The sequence below is a fragment of the Ornithorhynchus anatinus genome, chromosome 12 (assembly GCF_004115215.2).
Source record: "Ornithorhynchus anatinus isolate Pmale09 chromosome 12, mOrnAna1.pri.v4, whole genome shotgun sequence".
Lineage (NCBI taxonomy): Eukaryota > Metazoa > Chordata > Mammalia > Monotremata > Ornithorhynchidae > Ornithorhynchus > Ornithorhynchus anatinus.
Genome location: NC_041739.1, coordinates 56,771,354 through 56,799,028, shown reverse-complemented (window position 1 = coordinate 56,799,028; position 27,675 = coordinate 56,771,354). Strand labels below are relative to the sequence as shown.

Here is a 27,675-nt window from a genome sequence, read left to right as displayed (position 1 = left end):
GTGGAGCTGGGATTAGAACTCGGGTCCTCTGACTCCCAGTCCCTTGCTCTTTCCACTCTGCCACACTGCTTTTCTGTCATCCACCTCACACTTGTTGACTGTCAGTTGTGAGTTGGGCTCTTCCTTCGCATTTTTAAAATACTGCCCCTTGGAGGGGAGACATTTGGTTTAGAAAAATGAAAGCTTATCTGAAAAGATTATTTCCATTAGGGCGCATTTACGTCCAGCTATCAATTAATCAATGATATTTATGTTGCATCTAATGCGTGCAGGGGACTGTATTAATTACTTGGGGAAGTACAACAGAAGGAAAAAGCACAGTCTTGCCCTCAAGGGTTTGCAATCTAATGGGGGAGAGTGGCAAATATATCCAATTTGCAAAGGGGATTAAGGGCAAAGTTCTACTGGTAAGAGCAGGGGTATGGAAACGTGACCATGGAGAATGATACAAGTAGGAGAAATTCAAATATTTCTACATCATTTTAACCCTCTAGAGCCCTCCCAGGAGATAAACACCTTTGAATAAATGATGACAACGACAAAGACAATGATGATCGTAAGAACGATATTACAATCCACTAGACTGTAAGCTCCTTGTTGGCAGGGATCATGTCTGCCAACTCTACCGTAGTCTTAGTGCAGTGCTCAGAACATAGTAAGTGCTCAATAAATACCCACCGATTGACTGGAATTAGCCACGTACCCAGTGGAAAGAGCAGGGGCCCGGGAGTCAGAGGATCTGGGTTCCAATCCCCTCTCCACCACTTGCCTGCTGAGTGAACTTTGGCAGGTCACTTGACTTCCCCGTGTCTCAGGTTCCTCATCTGTTAAATGGGGATCCGATACCAGTTCTCCCTCCTACTTAGACTGCGAGCCCCACGTGGGACGGGGACCGTGCCTGACCTGATGATCTTGTTTCTACCCCAGCGCTCGACACACAGTAAGTGCCTAACCGATACCGCGATGACGCTGCTGAATTACTTTAGCATCAGAAGTCACACATTTACCTCAGCGGGAGAAAAACCAATCACAGGGAAGAATTTGGGCAGGGAACCTATCTACCAACTCTGCCGTATTACGCTCTCCCAAGCGCTTCGTACAGTGAAGACCCAAATATCGCTGCAGATGAAATGAATACCACTGATTAATTGATTCGGGTGCGGCTAGGAAAGTAGGGGGAAAACTAGGCGGGCAAGGAGAAGGTAAGGTCGAGTCTCTGTTGGGGAAGTTGGGCCTTAATGAGAAAGGGTAAGGGTCAGTTGGGTGGGAGCGTTGGGGGAAGGAGAGGGGATGGCCAGAGGGAGCTGTGGGAAGGGGACCCAAAGAGGTGTCCCTAAGGGGGAGTATCACAGGCTCAGCAGCCAGTAGGCGCTCAATAAACACCCCCGATTGTTTGACCGATTTCTGTGGAGACCAAGTGGTTTAGCGGATAAAGCCTGAGCGTCAGAAGGACCTGGGTTCTAACCCCAGCTCCACTACATGTCTGTTGTGTGAACCTCGGCAGGTCACTTCACTTCTCTGGGCCTCAAGTTACCTCATCTGTAAAATGGGGATTAAGAGTGTGAGCCCCAAGGGGGCCAGGCATTGTGCTCAACCTGATTAACTTGTATCTCCTCCAGCACTTGGAACAGGGCTTGGCACTTAACAAGTATAATTGCCATTACTATTGCCAATTCCCACTTTGGGCAGGAATTCCGTCCCTGGACGGTCCCCGAAGCTTTTGTGGATAAAGTCATAGCCGCTGCAATTTGTTCCAACTCTCCTCGACGCGGCGTTTTGGCAGCCGCTCCGGGGCCCGGGCTTCAGTCCTTTGGTTACCACAGTGTTTTGTTTTATTAGTCTGACATTTTGTTCTGACCTCTGATGTGCTCCGTTTAGCGGCTCCCTCTATTTCTATCTTACGCAGGTCTGTTCGGCTCAGACTAACTCTTTGATTTGTGATCTGGTCACACTCGCATTGCTTTATCTAATGTACGATCCTGCCTCCATTTCTGGCATCGCTCTGGCACTAATTGGTGAAGGGGCCAGAGATCCTGGGGCTCAAGGAAGGGCAGGGGTGAGGGATTTGGGGAGATGGAACCCGGGTTTCTAGGGATGGGGACGGGGGGGGGTCTCAGGCGGGGCTGGGAGAGAGGGAAAGGGAGACAGACACAGAGAGATGCCCAGGTTGTACCTAAGCTTGCCTTCTGAGAAGTAAGCATGGTCTAGTGGAAAGGGCAAGGGCCTGGGAGTCAGAGGTCCTGGGTTCTAATCCTCGCTCTGCCACACGCCCGCTGTGTGACCCAAGGCAACTCGCTTTAACTTCTCTGTGCCTCGGTTCCCTTATATGCGAAATGGGGATTCAAGACCTGTCTCCCTCCTACTTAAGACTGTGAACCTCATGATGGACCTGACTGTCTTTTAACTACCCCAGCGTTTAGGACAGTGCTTGAACCAAAGTAAGGGCTTAACAAATACCACGGTTGCACATGACTCTTCTGCCTCCAACACTTCACTCCCAGGGTTCCCCCTTCCTGATCCCTCACTGCCTCCCAAATCCATCAGCTCTAAGTTTTCGCTATCCTCAAGGCCTTCCACCTCCCGCAGGAGGCCTTCCCTGGTCAATGCATACATGCAGCACGTTAATTCAACCCCACCCTTAACTCTTATGTATTTTATTCCTCTCTCAGCCTTGAGTTTTGTCTTCTGCCTGTATTGTATTTAGCCCAGTGCTAGAAAAGATGCTCGGCACACAGCTGGTGTTCAATAAATACCGCTGACTGATTGGTCGCGAACAGGTCTTTACAACCAAACTCAGGTATGTGGGCAGAATGTGAAAGGAGTAGTGGTATTTTAGCAGGCCAAAGACCAATCAGTCATATTTATTGAACACTTACCATGTGCAGAGCACTGTACTGAGCGCTTGGGAGAGTATAACATAGCAGAGTTGGCAGACCTTTTCCCTGCCCACAAAGACCTTACAGTCCAGAGAAGGAGACGAAACGTTAGTAGAAATGAATAAATTACGGATATGTATATAAGTGCCGGGGCGTTGAGGGAGGGGTGAGTAAAAGGAGGAAATCCTACTAGGGTGACGCAGAAGGGAGTGGGAGAAGAGGAAGTGAGGGCTTAGTCAGGGAAGGCCTCTTGGAGGAGATGGGACTTCAATAAGATTCTGAAGGTGGGGAGACTAACCATCCGTCGGATACAAAGAGGGAGTGCATTCCGGGCCGGCGACAGGATGTGGTAAGAGGTTGGCAGCAAGATAGATAAAATCGAGTCAAAGTGAGTAGGGGAGTACCAGAAGCCCCCAAGCCAGCAGGCTGTTTAGCCTCGAGAAGACAGCGTGGCTTTCTACAGATCAAGCTGGAAATTCCCCGGCACAGTAGCACGGGGAAATTGACTCCCTGCCAGACATTCACCCGTCCTGCTTCCCTAACCCCTCACGGGGATTCCGTTCTATACCTACCGCATGAAAAGAAAGAAGGAAAGACCACAGGTTTTTGGGACTTACGAAAGATGTTTCCAGATCCTTTTTCACCCTTTTCTCCTTTTGCCCCCTTCAGTCCAGAATATCCTATTCAAAAAGAATGAACATCAGATTTTCCAAAATGACATCTGCAGGGCCGCAAAAAAATACCGGTCCTGAATAGCTGATCACCCCAAACCGGGACCCAGCATGGCCTAGTGGGCAATGCCTGGGCCTGGGAGTCAGAGGACCTGGGTTCTAATCCCTGCTCTGCCAGTTGTCTGCTGAGTGACCTTGGGCAAATCACTACCCTCTCTGTGTTTGTTTCCTCGGCTGTGAAATGGAGACTAAATACCTGTTCTCCCTCCCGCTCAGACTGTGAGGTCCATGTGTAGGACTGAGAGAAGCCCAATACTCAGTACAGTGGTAGGCACAGAGTAGGTGCTTAACAAACAGCATATTAGTGTTATAATTATTATTACTCATTATGTTGTATTGTACTCTCCCAAGCTCACAGAAGAGTGCTCTGCACATAGCACACGTTCCTTGCCCATAGTGAGCTTATATTCTAGCAGGAGAAAACAGACATTAATATAATTTATTATGTAAGGAAACTGAGTCAAGGTATAAAAAATGCACAGTTGCTCAGTGCCAGCAGGAGTTAATTTATCACTTGGACACGGTACATATCCCACATCAGACTTCCAGTCTTAATCCCCATTTTACAGACGAGGTTACTGAGGCACAGAGAAGTTAAGTGACTTGCCCAAGTTCACACAGCAGACCACTGGCAGAGCAGGATTAGAACCTGGGTCCCCTGACTCCCAGGTCTGTGCTCTTTCCGCTAGACCAGGCTGCTTCTGATATGTTGTCATGGCTTCCCCTAGGCTGTCACTGGCTCAGACACACGTTCTTCCAGACGCTGAGCTCTTGGGACAGCCTTGAGGTAATACCAATAATTATGATGATAATTATGGTATTCGTTAATCACTACTATGTGCCAGTCATTGAGAAGGATACAAGCAAACCGGGTTGGACACAGTCCCTATCCCACATGGGGCTCACAGTCTTAATCACCATTTTACAAATGAGAGAACTGAGAGGCCCAAAGAAGTGACTTGCCCAGGTCCCACAGCAGACAAGCGGTGGAGCCAGGATTAGAACCCAGGTCCTTCTGACTCCCAGGCCCATGTTCTATCCACTAGGTCAAGCTGCTGGTCTTGGGACAGGTGATTTCCAGCATCTCTACACTGGTTCTACCACATGACAGCACGCTCTAGTGGATATAGCGTGGGTATCGGAAGGCACTGGGTTCTAATCCTGGCTCCGCCACTTGTCTGCTGTGGGTCCTTGGGCCAGTCACTTCACTTCTCTGGGCCTCAGTTACCTCATCCGTAAAATGGGGATTGAGACTGTGAGCTCATGTGGGACAGGGGCTGTGTCCAACCTGATTTGTTTGTACCCATCCCAGCACTTAGTACAATGCCTGGCACATTAATAATGTTGGTATTTGTTAAGTAAGCACTTACTATGTGCTGAGCTCTGTTCTAAGCGCTGGGGTAGACACAGGGGAATCAGGTTGTCCCACGTGGGGCTCACAGTCTTAATCCCCATTTTCCAGATGAGGTAACTGAGGCACCAAGAAGTTAAGTGACTTGCCCAAAGTCACACAGCTGACAAGTGGCCGAGCCGGGATTCGAACCCATGACCTCTGACTCCAAAGCCCGTGCTCTTTCCACTGAGCCACACTGCTTCTCTTACATGTAACACAATTCTTCTTCCTCTTCTTATGATTATCATATGATGTTTATAGCCAGCCTCGCTTCCCAGGCCAGGGACCAAGATTTTGACGATAGCGAATATGGAGCATGGCAGTTTTCTATTCCGGTCTCCCCACCAGTTTCTAGCTAGATGGGTGGCCGTCACAGTACCTGGCGGTCCTCGAATCCCAGGCAAGCCTCTGGGTCCTCCAAGTCCAGGATAGCCACGAGATCCCTTCTCCCCTTCAGAACCCGGTCGACGACGTCAGAACAGAAGGACGAAAGAGAGACAGAAAGGTCAATTGGCGTGAATTCTTACTTTAGGGGAAAACCTTTTGGAAACTGTGCCCATCCCTCAGAGTTTCTCCGTGGAGGCTGCTTCAGGGGGGCGTCCCGGGCCCACGTCCCATTACCCAGAAGGCTCGCCGCTGGCTGCCATTTTTAAACCGAAATTCCGCACAGAGGATATCCGTCTGGGACTAACGAGGCCTGAAACACTCAATGCAGGGCCATGGGGTGAATGTGAAAAAAAATCCAATCTACAACACAGGTTTTGCCATGTGAAACCACAGCACTGGCCAGTGAGGGAACCTATCTCAGTGACGGTTTACTGAAACCAAAAGGGCCATTTGGGATAACCAAAGAGAGGGCTTTGTGGTCTCCAAAGGGGCTCAGGGGACGATAAAGTTTCCAACGATAAATGAATCCTCAACCACATATTCTTCCCCAGTGCTGAGTTATGTGGTTTGCATGCAGTTTAATAAATACTATCAATCAACAGTAATTATCAAGTGCCTACTATGAACAGAGCACTGTATTAAGCGCTTGGGAGAGGATAACAGAATTATTCATTCATCCAACCGTATTTATTCTGCGTTTACTAAGCGATTGGGAGAGTACACTGTAACAGTAAACAGACACATTCCAGGCCCACAGTGAGCTTACAGTCTATGAGGGAGACAGACGTTAATATAAAAACATAAATTAGCAGATACTTTCCCTTCCCATAAGAAGCTTATGGTCCAATGGGGGAGACAGACATTAATATGAATTATTCATTTATAGCATATAATTCAAAGATATGTGTATTAGTGCAGTGGGGTTTGGGGGTGGGGTGAATATCAAACATCCAAAGGTCACAGTAACAGTTGTAGTAGGAATTGTACATTCCAAGCGCTTAGTACAGTGCTCTACACATAGTAAGTGCTCAATAAATGCTATTGAATAATACTATGCACTCTACAGAACTCATTGATAGGCATTATGCTGCTAGGGCTTTATGCGTCTAATAAGCTCTTAGGGCTCCATTATCCGGTGGGCATCATCTGCCTGTGGAAATGCAGAATCTGGAGGAGAAGATTTTGACAAACACTCTTTATTCCAAGAGAAACCTGTCTTTGCAGCTGCTTCTAGATTTGTAATAACGTGGCAGATGCCATCCCTTCTTGATGGTACCTACTTTGGCTTGAAAATGCAATCAAGCCCCAAACTGCACGACTCCATCATTTCTGACAGCACAACTTGAAATAAAACAAAACAAACAAACCCCAGCAGGTAGATACAGGACTCTCCTTTCTTTACCTCATGAAAGTCATAAATTGTGAATTCCTTGGATGCCCCTGGAAGTTTAAGAACGACTACCCAAAGGGCTCTCAAGATGCTTTGCTCCCAGGAGAACGTTCACGGTCAGGTTACGAAGCTTGAGCAAGAGCGGTCCATAATGGAGCCGCTGGAACATTTTAGATAACTAAGGAAACACAGAGACACAACCCCGGATCCTTCTAGATAAAGCTCGAATGCTCCACTATCCAGATCCTCGGTGCTCAAATCCAGTCCAGAGACGCTTCCAGAGCCAACTTGTCAATCAATTGCATTTATTGCGCGCTGAGTCTGTGCCAAGCACTGTACTAAGTGCTCAGGAGGGGACAAATTTTACAAAGTTGGTAGCCAAATTCCCTTCCTACAACGAACCCTAACAGTTCCCTCAAAGGAACGCCACCCGACTCTCACCCCTCCGAATTCCACCCTACATCCCACAGATACGATTTTTAAAATTTCTACTTCATCCACTGGCTTTTTAAAACAGGGTGATGGGAAGGTCAGGCAGACACCAAATTCATGCTTTTCATAAAAAAATAAAAAATGGCTTTTCTGATGAAACCAGGGCTGGTCAATACATTGATCACACGCAGAGAGAGCGCACACTGTGTAATCAAAGGAGAGAAAAATAAGCGGCAGGTATTTGGGCTGCTTTCTCTAGCAGGGTGAGCCATTCAAGTTCTAATCAGACTGTACATTGTAGCTCTCGGTTTGAGACACCAAGCAAGGTTTTTTGGTTCCTGGCCAGGAATAAAATTATCTTCGTCGTCTCCTTTAGTCTCTTAAAGAGCGGGGTAAGTTCACAGCATCGGCTTTCTTCTTTGCCTTCTATTATTTTGTTTCATAATATTGTTTTAGATCGTACAGGATAAAACAAGCAGGAGAAATGGGAACCAGTAGACGGAACCACAGAAAAATACACAGAGTGGCTGACAGCAGAGGTGAAAGTCATTTGTATTCTACTCGGCGTTTAAATCCTGATCCGGTGGGTTGAAACCGATTTACTCTTGTGCAACTCACTACAGGAAAAACATCATCTAATTCAAGTTGGACTACTAGGTGTTTGACAGATAACGCTGTTTTATTTTGATTTTTTTAATAAAAAGTCACCTGAATACATACTGCAAAGACGGCCTTCCTGTCTTCAGCTTCTCAAACACCCTAAAGCATTTTGTTTTGCCTTATGTTTGGATAGGGATCAGAATTTTGATATTCTGTACCACACCCAAGGCAGAATCATTAGTTAAACCAAACTGGGTACACAGAACAGAGAAGCCGTGCGGCTCAGTGGAGAGAGCATGGGCCTGGGAGTCAGAAGGACCTGGGCTCTAATCCCAGCTCTGCCGCTTGTCTGCTGTGTGACCTTGGGCAAGCCACTTCACTTCTCTGGGCCTCGGTTCTCTCATCTGGAAACTGGGGATGAGGACTGTAAGCCCTATGTGGGACATGGACTGTGTCCAATCCAGTTACCTTGTATCTACCCCAGCGCTCAGTACAGTGCCTAGCACCGAGTAAGCACTTAAATACCACAGCTATTAAAATGTGATTCAACAGTTAGTGAATATGATTCAACTCCTGCGCTTCCCTACAGGTTGCCCAAATTGCATTCAAAATGAGAGAGGAACCTCCGGTTTGGACACCGGAGGAGGTCAAGAATTAGATTCGGTCATCAACCCCAAGTCTGCTGATGTCACCAGGACCTTCTGGGTTCTGGGCTGGGTTAGGGATGGTTTAGGGCGAGTGAAAGGTTGAGCCTGGAGTGGGGCTGAGGGTGGGTGAGGGGTTAGGATTGAGGGAAGGAATAGTAGCTGTATTTCTTAAGCGTTTCCTGTGCCTAGAGCACTGTACTACGCGAAGGGAAGGAAGACGGATGGGAATTAGACCTGGTCCCTGTCCCTTGGGGGGCTCACGGTCTAAGAATAAGAAGGGAGGAGAAGGAACTGGTGGCAGACATACATGGAGAAATGAAAGAACACTACATTGGACTCTCCCAAGCGCTTGGTACAGTGCTCTGCACACAGTAAGCGCTCAAAAAAATGCTATTAAGAGAAATGGATAACAGAATAACAAAGCCAGTAAGATACTGTAGGGAGGGGAGCGGAATTTCAGGCTCCTCGCAGTTTAGAACCGACAGTCGCCATTGCTACCTCTGAATGCTACAGTAGCCGCCGTCACTACAGGTCTTCTCGTGGACGGTGGGTGACGGGTCAGTCGGTTTCCAGCCACTCGCTCATGGCCCAACCCCGACCCGAAAGGACACGCTCCGGTAGGACTCCAGGTCTGCCCGACCCCATTCCCGGGGAGGGGGGTCCCTGCTGGCCCCTTTCCCCCCGCTCTCTCCCACGGATCCACTTACCTTTCAGCCCTGGAAGTCCAACCGCACCCATATCTCCTCGAAAGCCTCGGTCGCCTTTCTCGCCCTTGGGTCCGGGCGGCCCTGGGAGATAAAGAAGGTTGGGGTGGTTAATTGATGCCTTAGCCGTTTCGCCTGTCGGCTCTCTCCCCAGCTCACGCTCTTCATTCCTCCCACGTTCCATGGCGGCTCTCATCTAGTAAGTCAGCGGGTCAGTTGTACTTACTGAGTGCTTACCGTGTGCACAGCGCCGTATTCATTCATTCAATAGTATTTATTGAGCGCCTACTATGTGCAGAGCACTGTACTAAGCGCTTGGAATGAACAAGTCGGCAACAGATGCAGTCCCTGCCGTTTGACCGCATGGGTTCGAATCCCAGCTCTGCCACTTGTCTGCTGTGTGACCTTGGGCAAGTCACCTCACTTCTCTGGGCCTCAGTTACCTCATCCTTAAAATGGGGATGAAGACTCTGAGCCCCATGGGGGACAGGGACTGTGTCCAACTCAATTTGCTTGCATCCACCCCAGCGCTTAATACAGTGCCTATATTAAGATTACTAATACGCCAAACAGATGCCACGATTGCTATTCTTATTACTGTTAACAAGACCGGAGGTTCTCTTCCGCTCCAGCTGAGGTTGGGAAGTTGGATCCAGCAACTAACACCTGAGCGTCCAGGTTCTACAGAATCCAGCACACCGAGGAAGGGAGATCGGATCACACTGTCCAAAGGCATCGCTTTCACCCCTCATCACTCACCCAGGGCTACCACCGAAGCAGAGGAGGTCTGCTTGATTAAAAACACAAGGGCCAGTGAACCGTCTGCCAACACTCCCTATCCCCACGGTCACGGCCAAAGTTTAAAAATAAGAAGAGAGAACCGAAAACGGTTTTGCAATAGAAAGCCCGGCTGACTTTATTTCTATTTGGTTCCCCTTCGTTGAGCTGCCGTGGCCTCAGGGAACCCGGTTCGAATCCCCGTTGATTGGCTAAAGGCGTCCGTTCTCCGGGGCATCTCTAAAACGGAGGGCACATGAGGAGAACGGGAGAGGGGGAAACGGGGATCATTCGGGGTCAGTCTCCGACACTACCAGTCAGTCCATCATGTTTACTTCCTGTGTGCACAGCACTGCAGTATAACAGAGTTGGAAGATACGTTCCCAGCCACAGTGAGCATACGGCCTACCGTCTATTTATTAAGAGAAATAAATGAACTGCAGATAGGGACTTAAAGGCTGTTCTTTTGTCCCTCTTTGAAAGAGAGGCAAAGACCAGGCCTGATCCTACCATCTCCTTGGAAAAGCGAGGCCCATTTTAAAAAGGTAAAGGAATGAGAAGCGGTGTAGCCTAGTGGAAAGAGACCAGGTCCGGGAGACAGGCGACCTGGGTTCTAATCCCGGCTCGGCCCCTCTTCTGCTGAGACCTCGGGCAAGTCCCTTCGTTTCTCCGTGCCTCAGTTTTCCCATCTGCAAAATGGGAATTCAGTACCTGCTCTTCCTTCCATTAGAACTGTGAGTTCCATGTGGGATGGGGACTGTGTCCCACCTGATTAACTCTGTGCCTCAGTTCCCTCATCTGTAATTTGGGGATTAAGACTGTGAGTCTCACATGGGACAGGGACTGTTTCCATCCTGATTTGCTGGTATCTACCCCAGAGCTTAGTACAGTGTCTAGCACACAGTGATAAGAAGAAGAAGAAGAATTATGGTACTTCCAAGTGCTTACTATGTGCCAAGCACTGTTCTGCGCACTGGGGTAGATACAAGTGAATCAAGTTGGACACAGTCCCTGTCCCACACAGGGACACAATAAGTGTTCGGTAAATACAACTGAATGAATGAGTTTTGTACTCCCCAAATGCTCAGTACAGCGCATCACCCCCAGAGGATGTCCGATAACGCTATTCCGAGACTTCTTACCTTGCATTAGAGTAATATTTTTCAAGGCCATCGAGTGGTCCCAGTCCTTTAACCTCAGGTCGTTGGTGACGTTGTTCAAGACTTTCATTTCTCCCTTTATTTGCTGTTCCAGATTCACCTGCTGTTCTCTCAGCATCTGAATTTCTGCTGATATATTATACACGCGCCCCCTCAATTGGGTGATTTCCTGGTGAGCACAAGAATGTGGCAGCCATGAGTCAAATACTTGACAACTCCTTTCCTTCCGGGGTGGGGTTACTGTTTGAAAACAGAGGGGGGGTTTAACCACTGGGTTGTGGAGTGAGTTCTGAAAGGCTGGGCATTCAGTCAATCACCGGTATTTATTGAGCACTTATTGGGTGGAGAGCACTGAAGTGCTTAGGAGGGTACAATATCTGAGCAGCAGATCCCAGATATTTTATCATCTCAGCACTGGCGAGCAGTCAGTCAATCGTATTTACTGAATGCTTATTGTGTGCAAAGAACTGTACTAAGCGCTGGGGAGAGTACAATTTAACAATATAAAGTACTGTGGCCTAGTGGAAAGAGTATGGGATGGAGAGTCAAGAGACCAGATCACCTCTGCCACTCACCTGCTTAGAGGTCACTCAATCTCTCTGGGCTCAGCTTCCTCATCTATAAAATGGGGATAAAATATTGGCTCTCCCTAGTTATAAGGCTTCGAACCCCTGTGGGATGGATGATTTTATTTCTAATGATAATAACAGGTCACAGTATTTGTTGAGCACTTACTACGAGTGAAGCACTGCTGTAGGCCCTGGGTCGGTATGGAATTATCATGTCAGACACAGTCCCTGTCCCACATTGTACTCCCAGCCTAAATAGGAGGGAGAACAGGTATTGAATTCCTCATTCAGTCATGAGGAAACTCTGACTCAGGGAAGTTAACTGACTTGCCCAAGGTCACACAGCAGGCAAACGGCAGATCCAGGATAAGAAACCCAGAAGATGCCCACACCTACGCTCTATCCATATCCTCTGAATTACCACAATCTCCGCTTGCAATAATGGGGAAGACACACATACAAGTCACACCAGAAGTTGTCAAAATAATACTGATTGAATGCACGACTGAATAACTGATATGCAAGATCGCTGGGGGTTGATTTTAATAATTACGGGTTGATGTGCGCTAGAGTAGGCTGAAGGGTTCGTACCGCAGGGGCTGCTGGACACTGATCTGGGCGGGCTTGCTGGAGGAGGTGGGACGTGAGATGGGCCGGTGGGAATCTAGGAAGGTGCAGGGCCAGGCGGAGCGAGCCGACTCTGGAGAGCTTCAGGGAGGAGGGGGAGGAGGGCTGGAGTGGTGGCGTGGGGGACTCAGCTCTGTTTTCGGGGGGCCGGGCGGCATCGGACAATGCTGCAGAGGCTGAGCTGAGCCTTTACCCGGCTGGTTCGCTGAGGCCACTCAACCTCCACGGGACGTTAAGTTCATTCGATCGTCTTTACCGGGCACTTACTTGGTGCAAAGCATAAGTAACTAAGCGTTACGAGCGGGCACCAGTGCGACAGACCACCCCTTACCTCTTTGTATCCAATGACGTTCTGCACGTACGAGTCATTCCAGCTCTCTAGGGTGAGTCTGAGATCCGTAAGAGTCTGACCGAGTGTCGCCAGAGACGTGCTCATCTCCTCCACCGCCCTCCCGTTGGCTTGGACTGAGGCGGACAAGGTGCTGACCTGAAGGAAGACGTCTCGAAATCTGCTTTCGCTCATCTCCCTGAGAGCGTGAAACTTCCCCAGGCTCGTGAGATTCGCTTCTGCTTCCACGATAACCCGAATCTCTTCCTCCAACGCGCTCACGTGCTCTAAGATCAAATCTCGGAACCGATCCTTGTCGCCGTTTTCTTTCCTGGAGGACCCACCCGAGAAGCGATCGGAGGTGTTGAACTCACTGTTGGCCGAACCGTTGGCGCTAGTCTTCGTTTCCAACCGCTGCAATTGTGCTGCGTAGTATATAATAATGACAACATTAATAATGATAATAATGATAATTGCGGTATTTGTTAAGCACTTACTATGTGGCAGGCACTGTACCAAGCCTGAGGAGGACACAAGCAAAATGAGTTGGAAACAGTCTCGTCGCGGACAGTGGATGTGTCTGTTATTGTATTGGACTCTCCCAAGCGCTTAGAACGGTGCTTAGCACCCAGTAAGTGCTCAATGAATACGACTGAATGACTGAATGAATGACCCACGTAGGGATCACAGACTTAATCCCCATTTTACAGATGAGGTAACTGAGGCACAGAGAAGCGAAGTGACGGGACCGAGGTGTCACAGCTGACAACCGGTGGAGCCGGGATTAGAACCCAGGTCCTTCTGACTCTCACGCCCGTGCTCTATCCACTAGACCACACTGCCCAGTCTATACAGTTGTCCTTTGTATTCTGAGAGGACAGTACTTGACAGTGGTGACAGACGAAGGGCAAGGGAGGACAGATATCTTCTCCCCGGTTTTACAGATGAGGAAACTGAGGGCCAGGGAAGTTAAGTGACTTGCCCAAGGTCACCCAGAAGGTCAGTGGCAGGACTTTCAGGTCTGCGCTCTCGCCACTGGGCAACACTGCTTCTCGAGAACATCGGTATGGGACCGATATCTTTGCAACATCAAAAGCTGCAGCTGCGAATATGCTTCTCAGATACTTGGGACAGTCACGACTTCACACAATCGACAAAACATGAATCCTCACATGCTCAGTGGGAGAATTCAATAAACATCCAATCATATCACTGATAACGATAATCATCATGGAACCTGTCAAGCGCTTTCAATGTACCCGGCACTCTACTAAGCACTGGGGTGGATACAGTCATGGGGCTCACAATCTCAATCCTCATTTTTCAAATGAGGTACCTGAGGCTCGGAGAAGTTAAGTGACTTGCCCAAGGTCACACAGCAGATGAGTGGCGGAGTTGGGATTAGAACCCAGATCCTTCTAACTCCCAGGCCTCTGTTCTATCCACTAGGCCCCTCTCTGCTCCTGCTTTCGGGAACCAGGAAAAATGGCCAACATCTGCAGGTGAAGCGCAACCGGTAGGGAGGGTCCAAATATATTCGGAGTGATAAAATGATCTCCCCGCTTAATGACTTTTACACGTTTACTTCTCTCTCCTCGTGAGGTGGACTAGAAATTCAGGGATGGATGGTATATTTCAGCACCTGCTATTTCCTTGTCCAGTATAATTGAAGAGTCAAAGGCACTGTAGGCTGGTTATTATTCTTACCAGGCAGGCGCAATGGGGGCTGTATTAGTTGTGAAATGGGTAATAAGGGAATAGGAGCAATCTGCCCATTTTTAGCTCCTCATCGACGTTTAATAATCACCTTTTGGAGTTTCTGTGAAACAAAATCACTTCCGATCAATCACTGTCAGCCGCAGAAGGAGCTGGGCTCGGCGGCCGGTCTTTTCTAATAGTTTGGGGATTTTTGCCTCTTGGAGTTTTTGAAGCCTTGGAAATGACTTTGTTGAATCTATTTCAGCTCAGGGCCAGAAGCCGGTGCGAATAATAGTGATCGTGGCATTTGCTAAGCGCTCAATATGTGCTAGGCACTGTACTAAAGCGCTGGGGTGGATACAAGCAAATCGGGTTGGACACAAGTCCGGCTGTCTGGAGTGAAGTGATGTAAACACAGATATATCCTGCCACCTCGCATGGAATGTCGTCGCCATCTTTTTCCTAGAGGGGAAACTGAGACTGGCAAAGATGAGGGGCTTATCCTGGAGTCCCCAAAACTTCTCGGCCTCGGGACCCAGAGCACATCAGGTATAATGTGGCTCAGTGAAAAGAGCGTGGGCTTCGGAATCAGAGGTCATGGGTTCGACTCCCGGCTCAGCCACTTGTCAGCTGTGTGACTGTGGGCGAGTCACTTCACTTCTCTGGGCCTCAGTTACCTCACCTGTAAAATGGGGATTATCTGTGAGCTTCACGTGGGACAAACTGATTACCCTGTATGTGCCCCAGCGCTTAGAACAGTGCTCTGCACATAGTAAGCGCTTAACAAATACCAACGTTATTATGATTATTATTATTAGTTCCCTCTCATGCTTTCTCCTTTTGTAACCAAAAGTCTTCTCAATGTACGATGAAGAAGAGTGGAAACAGAGATGGGTTTCAATCTCCTTTGGACCAGGAAGGACAGGGGGTTAATAGAGTGAATGTTATCCACTCATCTGTGGTCTCTACCTTCAAAGCCCCCTCCCTCCAGGAAGTCTTCCCAAGACTCTAATGCCATCGATCCAGAAGCCATTCTTAGCATTTTAGGTTCCTATTTATTTCATTTATTTTATCCTACCGTGGTTCTCTTGCTCTCGGCCTAGTCCTCTGCTTCCCCTTCATCCCGCTATCGTTTCTTCTTTGTGTCTTTCTGTTTCCCGCATTATGTTGTAAGCGTCCCAAGGACAAGAATTGTGTGCCTTCTTTCTGCAGTAGGCTCCTAAGCATTCAGTACAGGGCTCTGAACTGAGTAAGCTTTCGATATAACATTAAGGGATCCATCGGTCAGTGGCATTTATTGAGCGCTTACTGTGTGCAGAGAGCTGTCCTGAGTGTTAGGGAGACTGCAACACAACAGAGCTAGGAGACACATTCCCTGCCACAAAACTCTTACAGTCAAGAGAGGGGGGATTGAATTGAACAGATTTAATAATCAATTATAGAGAAACACTTTATAAGGAGAGACTTGTGGGAAATGAACACCAAAACTCTCGCACCCAATTCTTGGCTGGAGGAATAGATTTTGAGCTGAGTCTGGCTAGGATTAGGTACTATGACTCAATAGTATCTTTTTTTAGTCATTTCCTAGATAAAATCTATTTTAGTGTCTGTCTCCCCTACTAAATTGTAAACTCTTAAGGACAGGGATCACGTCTTTTTCTTATGGTATTTATTAAGAGCTTACTCTGTGTCAAACACTGTTCTACTAATTTTACTGTGCTCTGCCAAGTGCCCAGTACAGGTTTTTGCATGGAGAGGTGCTCAATAGATAAGATTGACTGATCGATGGATTGAATTTTAATAGCGATGAGAAAATGAAGGTTTAACAGGCTGACGAGTCTTACTAAGAAAAGTAGGCAACCCTATCACGCCATCACAAGTGCAGACAACAGTTTTATGTTTATAGCTTACACTGTGATTGGCTACAGGACTATTTTAAATTCTTCCTCTTCTAAGCTGCTTTAAAAGGCAATTTAAAACTTTTTGGGAAAATGTCTCTCCATCTGTTCAATCCCATGCTTTTATCCAATACCTTTGCGAGTCGAGTGAGCTATCAGATATTCTTCTTTTGGCTCCTCATGTTCAAATTATTTCTGAAGACTCTTACGGTGACCATTCACCTGAAACTTACTCAGGAACTGAACTGCTGACTGAGAGATCGGACCTTCTCGCATCCTCCAAAGGAGTAGATATTTAAAGGCCAGCCCTAAGAATTTTGGTGGGTTATGGATTAAAAAAGGATCATTTTGCTAATTTGGGGGGGCACTTCTTTTAAAAAATGGTATTTGTTAAGCACTTTCTGTGTGCCAGGCACTGTTTTTTAAGTGCTGGGGTGGAGACAAGGTAATCAGGCTGGACACGGTCCACATCCCACATGGAGCTCCCTGTCTTAACCCTCATTTTACAGGTGAGGTAAGTGAGGCCAGTGTCTTGCTCAAGGTCTCAAAGCAGACAAGTGGCAGAGCCGGGATTGGAACCCAGGTTCTAAAGTGGAACCCAGTTCCATAATATGCTGCTACCTGTTTTCTTACAGGTTGCACCCAGAGACCCGGCCACAGCATGACAGGTTTAGGTGAGAGAGAGCAAGTGACCTCTGAGCAAACCCCTAACACTACAATCACTTCCTCCCCTCAGGTTCTCCATCTCCAGGGTCTCCTTGCCTAGAATTGTTTAAAATGGGATGCTTAATGATCGTCATCATCTTTCATGGGATGTTTAATGTGCTCTTTAATGACTGCCCTCTTTTTGTGCTCCTGAAAATCTCCCAACAACCCCCAGGGCTCGGTCTCCTCCCTATCTCTGTCCCCACAAGACTCCCCAATTTTGACGGGACATTCTAATAATAATGTTGATATTTGTTAAGCGTTTACTATGTGCAGAGCACTGTTCTAAGCGTTGGGGTAGATACAGGGTAATCGGGTTGTCCCACGTGAGGCTCACAGTTAATCTCCATTTTACAGATGAGGTAACCGAGGCACAGAGAAGTTAAGGGACTTGCCCACGGTCAAACAGCTGACAAGTGGCAGAGCCGGAATTCGAACCCATGACCTCTGACTCCCAAGACCGGGCTCTTTCCACTGAGCCATGCTGCTTCCGTCAGGCTTAGATCAAATCAGAAGCAGCATGGCCTAATGGTTACAGCGCGGGGCCGGGAGTCGGAATGACCGGTGTTCTAATCCGAGCCCCGCCACTTGTCTGCTGTGTGACCTTGGGCTATGATTATGACTGTGAGCTCCCATGTGCGACATGGACTGTGTCCAACCTGATTACCTCGTACCTACCTCAGGGCTCAGTAAAGTGTCTAGCACATAGTAAGCGCTTTAAAAACGTCGTAAAAAAGCCATCTTTTTTCCCTGCTTCGTTTAAGGACGAAAGCTTGCTTAAGAACGATTTAATGGAGGCAGCCAAGTCTGCTGCTTCGTCACGTAAGCAATAATATCAATTTGGTAAGGCAAGGGTGTTGTACCTGCTAAAAATCCAATGACTGGAATAAGAACGATGAAGACGAGGAGATACAGACTCATCAGTGCAATCTTCAAAGACTTCAGTTTTCCTTGAACACCCGTGACATTTTTTTGATCTGAAGAAGAAAAAGAAAAAAAGCCCAAAACTCAATTCACACAGCAATATGATGTTATCTCTCTTGCCCAAGGGAAAGTACGTTAAATTCGATTTTTCCAAATTTGTGTGAATTTAAGTAACCTATTGCATAATGGGGGCCAGGGGATTTCTCAAAGAGGGGGTTCCTTTCTTCCCCAGGACTCTTAGGGAACTACTCACTCATCCATTCAATCATATTTATTGAGTGCTTACTGGGTGCAGAGCACTACATTAATCTTTTGGGAGAGTACATGATGACAGTCAACTGACACATTCCCTGCCCGTAATGAACTTTCAGCTTAGAGGGGAGATCTAGCCCGAGCCCTCCCGTTTGAGGGTGGTGGTGCAATTTTCAGAGAGCGGGGCAGGGAGGAGAAAGGAAGAAGGATGTAGCGAGAGAAAATGGGGCACCCAATCTTATAGCCTTCACCAAGTTGGTGTCCACGCAGGCTAAGGAAATACTTGAACCAAAATTCATCCTCCCCTTCTCTCCACCTCCTTTCCACTTTCTCCTCCCCCTCTACTTTTCCTCCATCACCTCCCTCCCTCTCTTATTTGCTCTTTCGCCCTCATTCATTCTCTCCCTCTGTACCCATTTCTCTCTTCCTCGTTTTCAATCTCCCCCCATGGTAATAGTAATAATAATGGTTTGTGGTATTTGTTAAGCACTTTCTATGTGCCAGGCACCGGGGTGGATACAAGATCATCGGGTTGGACACAGTCCCTGGGGCTCCCAGTCTCCATCCCCGGTCTACAGATGAGGGAAGTGAGGCTCAGAGAACTCGGGCTCAAGGTCACACAGTCGACACGTGGCGGAGCCGGGATTAGAACCGAGGTCCGTCTCACTCCCAGGCTTGTGCTCTCCCCATTGGCCTCTATCTTTCTCTTCCTTATTTGCTCTTTCTCCCTCATATATGCTCTCCCTCTGTACCCATTTCTCTCTCTCTCATTTTCAATCTCTCCCCTCTCCCTTTTTCCACCACAGTTAAACTGCATTATGGTAGAACCAAAGGCTGCCCCTCAACCAACCACAACTTCTCGAAACTCCACACCATGCCAACCTCAACTTCTCTAATTCCCCCAAATGCTGCTTACCACTTCCCCCTTTTTTTTTTTTAAAAAAAAAAAAAGTATTTTTTCCAACACTTACTGTGTGTCAGGTCCTGTACTGAGCACTGGGTGTAGATGCAAGCTCATCAGGTTGGACACAGTCCCGTCCCACATGGGGCTCACAGTCTTAATCCCCATTTAACAGATGAGGTAACTGAGGCCCAGAAAAGTGAGGTGACTTGCCCAAGGTCACACAAAGGAAACACGCTGGAGCCGGGATTAGAACCCTGGTCCTTCTGATTCCCAGACCCAGGCTCTATCCACTAAACCACACTGCTCACAGTGCAGCCAATCTCAACACAAGAGAAGCCTTCCTCCCCTAATTTCAGCAATTTCTCCCCATCTATCCAGTTTAAAATTGTTTAGTCCATGCTCTAAGAGAAGCAGCGTGGCTCAGTGGAAAGATCATGGGCTTGGGAGTCAGAGGTTGTGAGTTCTAATCCCGGCTTCGCCATTTGTCAGCTGCGTGACTTTGGGCAAGCTGTGCCTCAGCTCCCTCACCTGTAAAATGGGGAGTAAGACTGTGAGCCCCATGTAGGACAACCTGATAACCTTGTATCTATCCCGGTGCTTAGAACAGTGCTTGGCACCTAGTAAGCGCTTAGCAAATACAATTATTATTATTAGAAATGGAAAAGAGTATGCTGCCATTTGGAACAAAAACGGTGTTTTCAGCAAGTAAGGAGAATCAGAGAAGCTTGTTCATCACCATACCCAGTTAATATAGAGTCTCGGTTACGCTCAGAATCATTTTTCAGAGTCAGAGGACCTGGGTTTCAATTACGGATCTGCAACTTTACTGCTGTGTGACCGTGGGCACGTTGATTAAATTCTCTGTGCCTCATTTCCCTCATCTGCAAAATGGGTATTCAATCACTGTGCTCCTTCCAGCTTAGAATGTGAGCCCCATGTAGGACCTGATCATCCTAGCACTTACCGCAAAATAATAACAGTAATAATAAAGATGGCATTAGTTAAGCGCTTACTCTGTGCCAAGCACCGTTCTAAGCGCTGGGGTAGATACAAGGTAATAATTATAATAATGTCGGTATTTGTTAGGCGCTTACTATGTGCCGAGCACTGTTCTAAGCGCTGGGGTAGATACAGGGGAATCAGGTTGTCCCACGTGGGGCTCACAGTCTTTATCCCCATTTTCCAGATGAGGTAACAGAGGAACAGAGAAGTGAAGTGACTTGCCTAAAGTCACAGAGCTAAGTGGCGGAGCCGGGATTAGAACCCATGACCTCTGACTCCCAAGCCCGGGCTCTTTCCACTTAGCCACGCTACTTCTCCAGTACATAGTGCACAGTACGCACTTAAACACTACACTTGGGATTATTATTTTTGTAGACCTGGAAGGGAGAGCGCTCGGAAATGAAGACTTCATAGTCTATAAGCTGCACTCTGAAAACGTTAAAAAGCCACATATTTAGGGGGGGGCAGCCCCTGCAATTCTCCCAGGACTGCACGAGCCCCGCTCTCAAGGAGTTTACGGTCTAATGGCAAACACAATCCGCAGAGAGTGAACACCGCCTTACTCGGAAGTAACGCTGTCATTGAACGAGCGTCGAACTTCACCGAATCCGCACAGCCGTCAGAAAGGGACGCGTCATCAAACGGGTCCAGATATTTTTCCCACTTCTCCATAGTTCTGCCTAAAAGAAAGGATAAAACAGTCACGGATTTAAATGAAGATGCCACGCTTTGCTTTGGAGACACGATGTTACAGGAAAATGCAAGTGGGAAAAAAATGAAATCCTTTAACGGAGTCCAGAAGAAACGTTTCTGGAGGGATACTGCTTCAGTGGAGCTTTGAAAAGTTCAAGGTCACAAATAATAATTGAGGCAGCTGTTGGGTGTCAAGCAAATGCTAATGTCTGGGGTAGATATACTATATTCAGTTCAAATATAGTGTGGCTTAGAGAAAAGAGCCCGGGCTTGGGAGTCAGAGGTCGTGGGTTCTAATCCAGCTCCACCAATTGTCAGCTGTGTGACTTTGGGCAAGTCACTTAACTTCTCTCTGCCTCATCTGTAAAACGGGGATTAAGATTGAGCCCCACATGGGCCGACCTCATTACCTTGTATCTAGCCCAGCACTTAGAACAGTGCTTGGCACATAGTAAGCGCTCAACAAATGTCATCATTATTATTACACGGGGCTCAGTTTTCAGGTGCGAGGTATTTAATTCCCATTTTACAAATGAGGAAACTGAGGCCCAGAGATGTTAAGTGATGTGCCCGAGGCACAGCAGGCAAGTGGTGGATCCAAATTAGATCCCAGCTCTCCTGACTCCCCGACTGTGGTTTTTCCACTAAACCCTGCAGTTGAAATGAAGTAAACGCAATCAATGCTTTTCCCGAATCTAGAATCTGCTTCTTCGGCAGAGACCGTATATCTCGGTTTCCTGCTCCACGGCCGTTGCGTTCCCCTCACGGCTACCTGTGAATTCGACCATTCAGGCGCATTTATTGAGCTCTCATTGAGTGCAGAGCACTGTACTAAGCAGTCGGGAGAGTACAACACAGCAATCAACGGACACATTCCCTGCCCACAACAAGCTTACAGTCTGCGAACGGGGGGGGACCTCTTCCGAGCCTCGGAAATCGGGCTCCGCGGATGAGGGAAGCTGGGCTCTGAAAGTAGGAGTGCCAGGCAGACGGGTGTATGCCCACAGTGTCATATCTGGGCCATATTTCGATTGCTATCTGGAGACATCCAATTAAGCACCAAAGGAAGATCAAGAGGTGACAGACGGCCGCTTCTGGAGCCAATGATTCGGCCCTTATGGACAGCGCTTACATACACACCTATATATTTTTTATTTACGCTGATATCCGTCTCCCCCTCTAGACTGTAAGCTCATTGTGGGCAGGGACTGTGTCTACCAACTCTTGTACTGCACTCTCCCAAGCACTTAATACAGTGCTCTGCACACAGGAAGCACGGAGTGAATGCCATTGATCTCCCCCTCTGGACAGGAAGCCCGTTACGGGCAGGGGACGGGTCGGCTACTTCTGTTGTATTGGACTCTCCCAAGCACTTAGTACAGTGCTCTGCACGTCGTAAGCGCTCAATAAAGATCTCTGATCGACCGACGGATTCTCTTTTAGCCATCCGTTTTACGGCATGAATTCCACTGGATTCTCCACATCCTGGTGAAGCCGGGTGCGATCTGACGGCATTCGTCTGGATGATTCAACCACCAAAGTCCCTCCCCCTTGGCTGTGGAAATAAGGTGACTCAGAGCTGGGGAAACCCCAAACCTCTCTACACCCTCTCTTCATGAATCTTATTCATTGCTCTAATTCTTTCCACCGTGATATATTTCTTTGCCTGATCCATTTTGCTTTTCCATAGCCTTTAAACTTTGATCTCTCTTCCACCGGTTTATAGATGGAAATAAATATTCTGGAGATCCTGCGAATACTGCCTGTGGCTCACCTTGGCTGATTTACGATACGGGGAGGAATGAGAGAAGACCGAAAAATGCTGTTATTATTATAATAATAAAGCATGATGGATGGAAATGGCCCCCTCGTGGATCAACCACGATCCACGTGAAATCTCTTCTTCTTTGTGAGGACAATGAATAGAGGTGCCTCAATGTTCTGCAGGATGAGTTGGGCTTGAGATTTTACAGAAACATCCACGAGGATAACAGTCCCCTTCTCCATTAAGTCCAATTTGAGTATCACTCCAAGTCGGGAGTCGGAGGACCTGGGTTCTAATTCCGCCTTCGTCACGTATCTGCTGTGTGACCTTGGGCAAGTCACTTCACTTTGCTGTGCCTCAGATACCTCATCTGGAAGATGGGGATTAAAACTGTGAGCCCCATATGGGACAGGGACTGTGTCCAATCTGATTAGCTTGTATCTACCCCAGAGCTTAGAACAGTGCATGGTACATAGAAAGCGCTTAACAAATATGATGAAAAAAAAGCGGGCATTCAGTAAATACTAGTACCACGTGGTATCCACATGAACGATTTCTTAATCCAACAAGGAATCCACTTCTGAATCTTTACTGAACAGCGATTGCGGGGAGTTAGGCACTAAAGGCTCGGAAAAGTCCAGTAGACATACCTACCTCGTGTCCACCGCAGCGCTTAATACAGTGGTTGGCACATGATAAGCACTTCATAAGTTCAGTAATGATGACAATGAGAGAGACCCAATTCCTGCTCTCCAGGAGATTGTATCAATTAGTCCATCAATCATATTTATGGAGCACTTACTGTGTGCAGAGTTCTGTACTAAGGACTTGAGAGAGTACAATTTAATAGAGTTGGCAAACTCATTCATTCAAATGCATTTATTGAGCACTCACTGTGAGCAAAGAACTGTACTAAGCGCTTGGGAGAGGACACATTCCCTGCCCACAACAGAGGAGGAGGCAGACATTAATATAAATGATGGATTTGAACATTATCAACCAATTGGATTTGTTGAGCGCTTATTTTGTGCAGAGCCCTGTATTAATCGCTTGGGAGAGTACACTCCAACAGAGTTGGTAGACACATTTCCCGACTATAAGCGTTGCGGAGCTGAGGGTGGGGTGAATGACGGGAGCCAATCCAAGCGGAAGGGTGACGAAGAGAGAGAGAAGTGGAAATGAGGGCTTAGTCAGATCTCTTGGAGGAGATGTGCCTTCGATAAGGCTAAGACTATAAACTGACAGGAAAGACGAGCTCTGAATTAGAGATAAGAGATAAAGGAAAAAAAGGCCAGATGAACACATAAGAGCGTAAATAGGAGCGTATGAATATCAATATGGGTGAAAATACTATGGGTGGAAAAACGCTCAGGTGGCAGATGTTGGATTACGACACGAAGAAAAGAAAATTCATTGGGGAAGACCCCCTGGAAGATATGAGATACGGGGCAAAGCCGTGGACTTGCGGATCTGACGTTGGATTTGGAGTTCCCGGACAGAAGAGGAGTGTGAGAAAGGTCTGGGAAAATGGGTTGACAAGTACAGGAGTGAGAGATGAGTGAGTGCCTTAAAGCCAATGGTCTTGGGACACAGTAAGTGCTTAAATGCCACAATTGTAATTATTATGTGTTTCTACTTGATAGGCGGAAGAATGGGCAACCACTGGAGATTTGGAGGAGTGGAAAATAGTCTGTTGGAAAAATGAGCAGGGCAGCAAAGTGAAGTCGGTGCTGAAGGGAGAAAAGGCTGGAGCCTCCCTGGCCGTGAAGCAGGGGAAATAAAAACCCAACCGTTTCAGCTAACGCCACCATCCCTGCCTCCAGTGACTGAGGCCTGAACACTGGGATTTTGACAAAGGATTGTGAAATCGGCTGTGCGAATCAGAGCTTTTTAAAGCTCATTTCCAAGAGAAGTGAAACTCCATGGTTCAGCATCATCCTCTTAGGAAGAGACACCCAAAAGTGGATTGGCATTTACACTCTGTCTTCGGGAAGCAAAATATTGAAGAATGTCACATTTCACCAGTTGAACTTTTTTTTTTTCCCTTTTTGTTTTTATTCCTTTTCAGTTCCTTTGTGTTTCCCCCAAGACCACTTTACTGCTCTCCTATAACCCAGGCCTCACACTTTGCTCCTCTAATGCCAACCTACTCGCTGTACCTCCAACTCGTCTCTCTGGCCGCCAACCCCTTGCACACATTCTGCCTCTGGCCTGGAATGACCTCCCTCTTCACTTCCGACAGACACTCACTCTCTCCGCCTTCAATGCCTTATTGCAAGTACATCTCCTCCAAGAGGGCTTCCCTGACTGAGCCCTCCTTTCGTCTTCTCCCACTCCCTTCTGCATCACCCTGATTTGCTCCCTTTATTCGTCCCCCACCCCAGCCCCACGGCACGTTATGTCCGCAGCTGTAATTGATTTATTTATATTAACGTCTAACTCCCACTGTAGGCTGTAAGGTCCTTGTGGGCAGGGAATGTGTCTACCAACTCTGTTATACTGTACTCTCCCAAGCACTTAGTACAGTGCTCTGCACACAGTAAGCGCTCATAAATAGCTTGGATTGATCGATCGATTCAAAAGAGGTAAATGCGCTCGGCTCTTCACAAAGAATCAAACTCGCTCTTCAATCACATCTTTCTGGCAAGATCTGGACCGGTGTCTTTAGACCAATATCACTAGATTGGAAGTTCCTTGAGATCCTTCAACTCGATTGCACTGTACTCTCCCAAGTGCTCCATACAGTGCTCTGCAAATAATAAGTGCTCAATAAATACCACTGAGTGATGTAGCTCTCCACTTCCCAAGTACCATTTCTCTAATCAATGAACCCTACAGCCTCATTCTCCTAGAACGTGGTGAACATACACACGCACACAGATGCTGCAATGCACACAGGAACATATTTAGTGGTGAAACTCCTTGCTAAGCTCACTAAGGGCAGCGAACGTGACCTCTAATTCTGTCGTACTGTACACTTCCAAGCACTTAGTACAGTGCTCTGTACGCCCTCAATAAATACCATCGATTGACTGACTGCTAGATTTTTTTTTGAACTGTGGAAACCCTAGGAACCATGAATTCTTCCTTGAAACCTCACGCTGTAAATTTTTGACAACTCAACCCATTCAAACGCTCTGCAAAAAACATTACTCGTATAACATGGGTGATTTTTATTGTAATACAGAGCTAGGCATTTTAAGTCGATATAAATTTACTTGAATTATCTAAGATTAAAGCACTGATTAAATCTGTCAAAAATATAGTTATTTGTGAAAATTCAGGAAAATTTTAAGCTGTACTTCAGTCCATCCTTGATGATTTTGAGTAGGACCAAACACACGACATGCATTAAGACCCAAACTGTTGACTTGGCCCCCTTCTAAAATACTCAAGACCACAGAAAGACCCTCTTTATAGTCTCTCCTCACTCCTAGGATTTTTCAGATTCGTGTTTCAGAAGCAGAATAAGGAATACATAATCCCGTTAACTCACCGTGTAAATTAAGCACATCTGATTCCATCCTCTGTGCCAAGGAGACATTGTGAATGGAGAAGACCATTTAGAAGATGAGCATGCCAAAATGAACAAAAGTACCCCTTCATTTCTAAAGCATGCCCAATGCTAAACTTTGTTCGTCTATCTCCCCAAATCTTTACATTTTCCCTTAACCGGGTTAGGGTTTCTACCCACAGACTTCCTGGCTTTTGACGCTTCCCAAAGTGAAACAACAGGAAGCCTGTTATAATATTTAAGTCTGATAGAAGAATCGAATTTAAAGCGACAGCAATCCCCCTCTAACGCTTCGGTAAAAACTGACAAAACCTTTCTCAAGAACATTACCGTACGTACGTGAGAGAAGGGACTAGTTTACCTCGAATCCTACGGCAAGCACAGTGGATTTATCCTCCTCCTCCTTCTAATAATGAAACAACAACAACAACAAGCTCCACCACATGATGTTTTTAGTAGCTGCCTTTTAAGGACTAGGAGTGATCCACTGGACTCAGTTCTCCAATGAGTGTGGTGGCCCAAATCTCCTGATGTCCTGAGCAGAGTTCGTTCCTCTGGACCGTCAGCGGGGTGCTGGGTTGGGTCCACATTTGGGAGATGGGGGGGATTCTGCCGGGAGGACCGCCTGAGATAGTCTTCCAGATGGAGAGGCCCGGGCAAACAGCTGGCTTTCGTGGGTGGTCAAGATCACGGCGGCTACCAAGGCAACACCCCGTCGGATGGTGGTAGCAAGGGGCACTGTGGGTAGGATGCTGGGAGTATTTGGGTCGCAAATAGGCCCCCTAAGACCCATTTTGGTGTGGCTTGTGACGCGCTGAGCACGTAGCCATCCATCGCTCGTTGCACCCTGTTACCCAGAGGGCCCAGCACGGGCACTGTGGCTAGCCCAGCACCAACCACTAGCCCTAGAATCAATTCCTCCACCCCATAATCCAGCCCATACTCTCCTCTACTCTAATGTTAACCCGCTCACTGGGCCTCATCCATCTCGCCGGCGACCCCTTGCCCGTGTCCTTCCTCTGGCTTGGGACTCCCTCCCCCTCCGTAACCGACAGACCACTGCTCTCTCCGTCTTCGAAGCCCGACTCAAATCACACCTCCTCCAGGAAGCCTTCCCTCACTTCCCCATCCTAGTCACCAGTGGGAACTGGGAACTGGGCAATGGGAACTATCAGAAAACAATCTTCAGCTTATCTCTTGGAAGAGCGCAGCCCCCGTGAGCAGAGACAAAGTGGGGTTTTTATGGGGCAAGGGGATTGGAAATTCAGAAATGGCCCCCTAAGGTCTGGACTTCACTACCCTCTATCCTAAATAATTTCATATTCCCCCCAGGAAGGCAGCCTGCTCTGGGTCCTTAGTAAAGTTGCTCCCTGTGCCTCAGTTTTCCCATCTGTAAAATGGGGGTAACGATACCTACCTCTTCCTACCTCAGAGGGATTTTCTGAGGACTAAAATGAGGTGATTGGTGTGGAAACACATTTAAAAAACTAAAAAACAAAAGCTACAAAAAACTATTATTTTCTGAATTTATATATCTTTTAAAATTGAAGTTGGGAGGGGGGAGCACAGAGGAGGGGACTTCACCATTTTCCAGCTTCTGAATGGCTTTTAGGTCATGCTTCCCATTTGAGCATACCATTTGACTTCCATCTTCTGGTTGTTATAAAACATCTATGTTAGTCTATATTCATTTAGCATT

The 27,675-nt window shown here is 47.4% G+C and overlaps 1 protein-coding gene across 4 annotated transcripts in view; it reads right to left on the bottom strand.

Annotated features, from left to right (window-relative positions):
• Nucleotides 1-27,675, bottom strand: part of MSR1 (macrophage scavenger receptor 1) — a 41,813-nt gene that overhangs the window by 6,818 nt on the left and 7,320 nt on the right. The window contains exons 1-9 of one of the 4 annotated variants that reach the window (XM_007669993.3): nucleotides 26,338-26,502; nucleotides 25,959-25,989; nucleotides 20,568-20,684; nucleotides 17,786-17,899; nucleotides 12,625-13,046; nucleotides 11,080-11,266; nucleotides 9,164-9,244; nucleotides 5,380-5,451; nucleotides 3,494-3,556 (exon numbers count right to left, since the gene is read on the bottom strand). In XM_007669993.3, the coding sequence (XP_007668183.1) occupies nucleotides 3,494-3,556; nucleotides 5,380-5,451; nucleotides 9,164-9,244; nucleotides 11,080-11,266; nucleotides 12,625-13,046; nucleotides 17,786-17,899; nucleotides 20,568-20,684; nucleotides 25,959-25,986 (1,084 nt within the window). In that variant the 5' untranslated portion in view covers nucleotides 25,987-25,989; nucleotides 26,338-26,502. Of the gene's footprint in view, nucleotides 1-3,493; nucleotides 3,557-5,379; nucleotides 5,452-9,163; nucleotides 9,245-11,079; nucleotides 11,267-12,624; nucleotides 13,047-17,785; nucleotides 17,900-20,567; nucleotides 20,685-25,958; nucleotides 26,174-26,337; nucleotides 26,503-27,675 lie in introns of those variants that run through there. The other 3 variants (XM_007669994.3, XM_007669992.3, XM_007669995.4) reach the window with 3 other exon arrangements.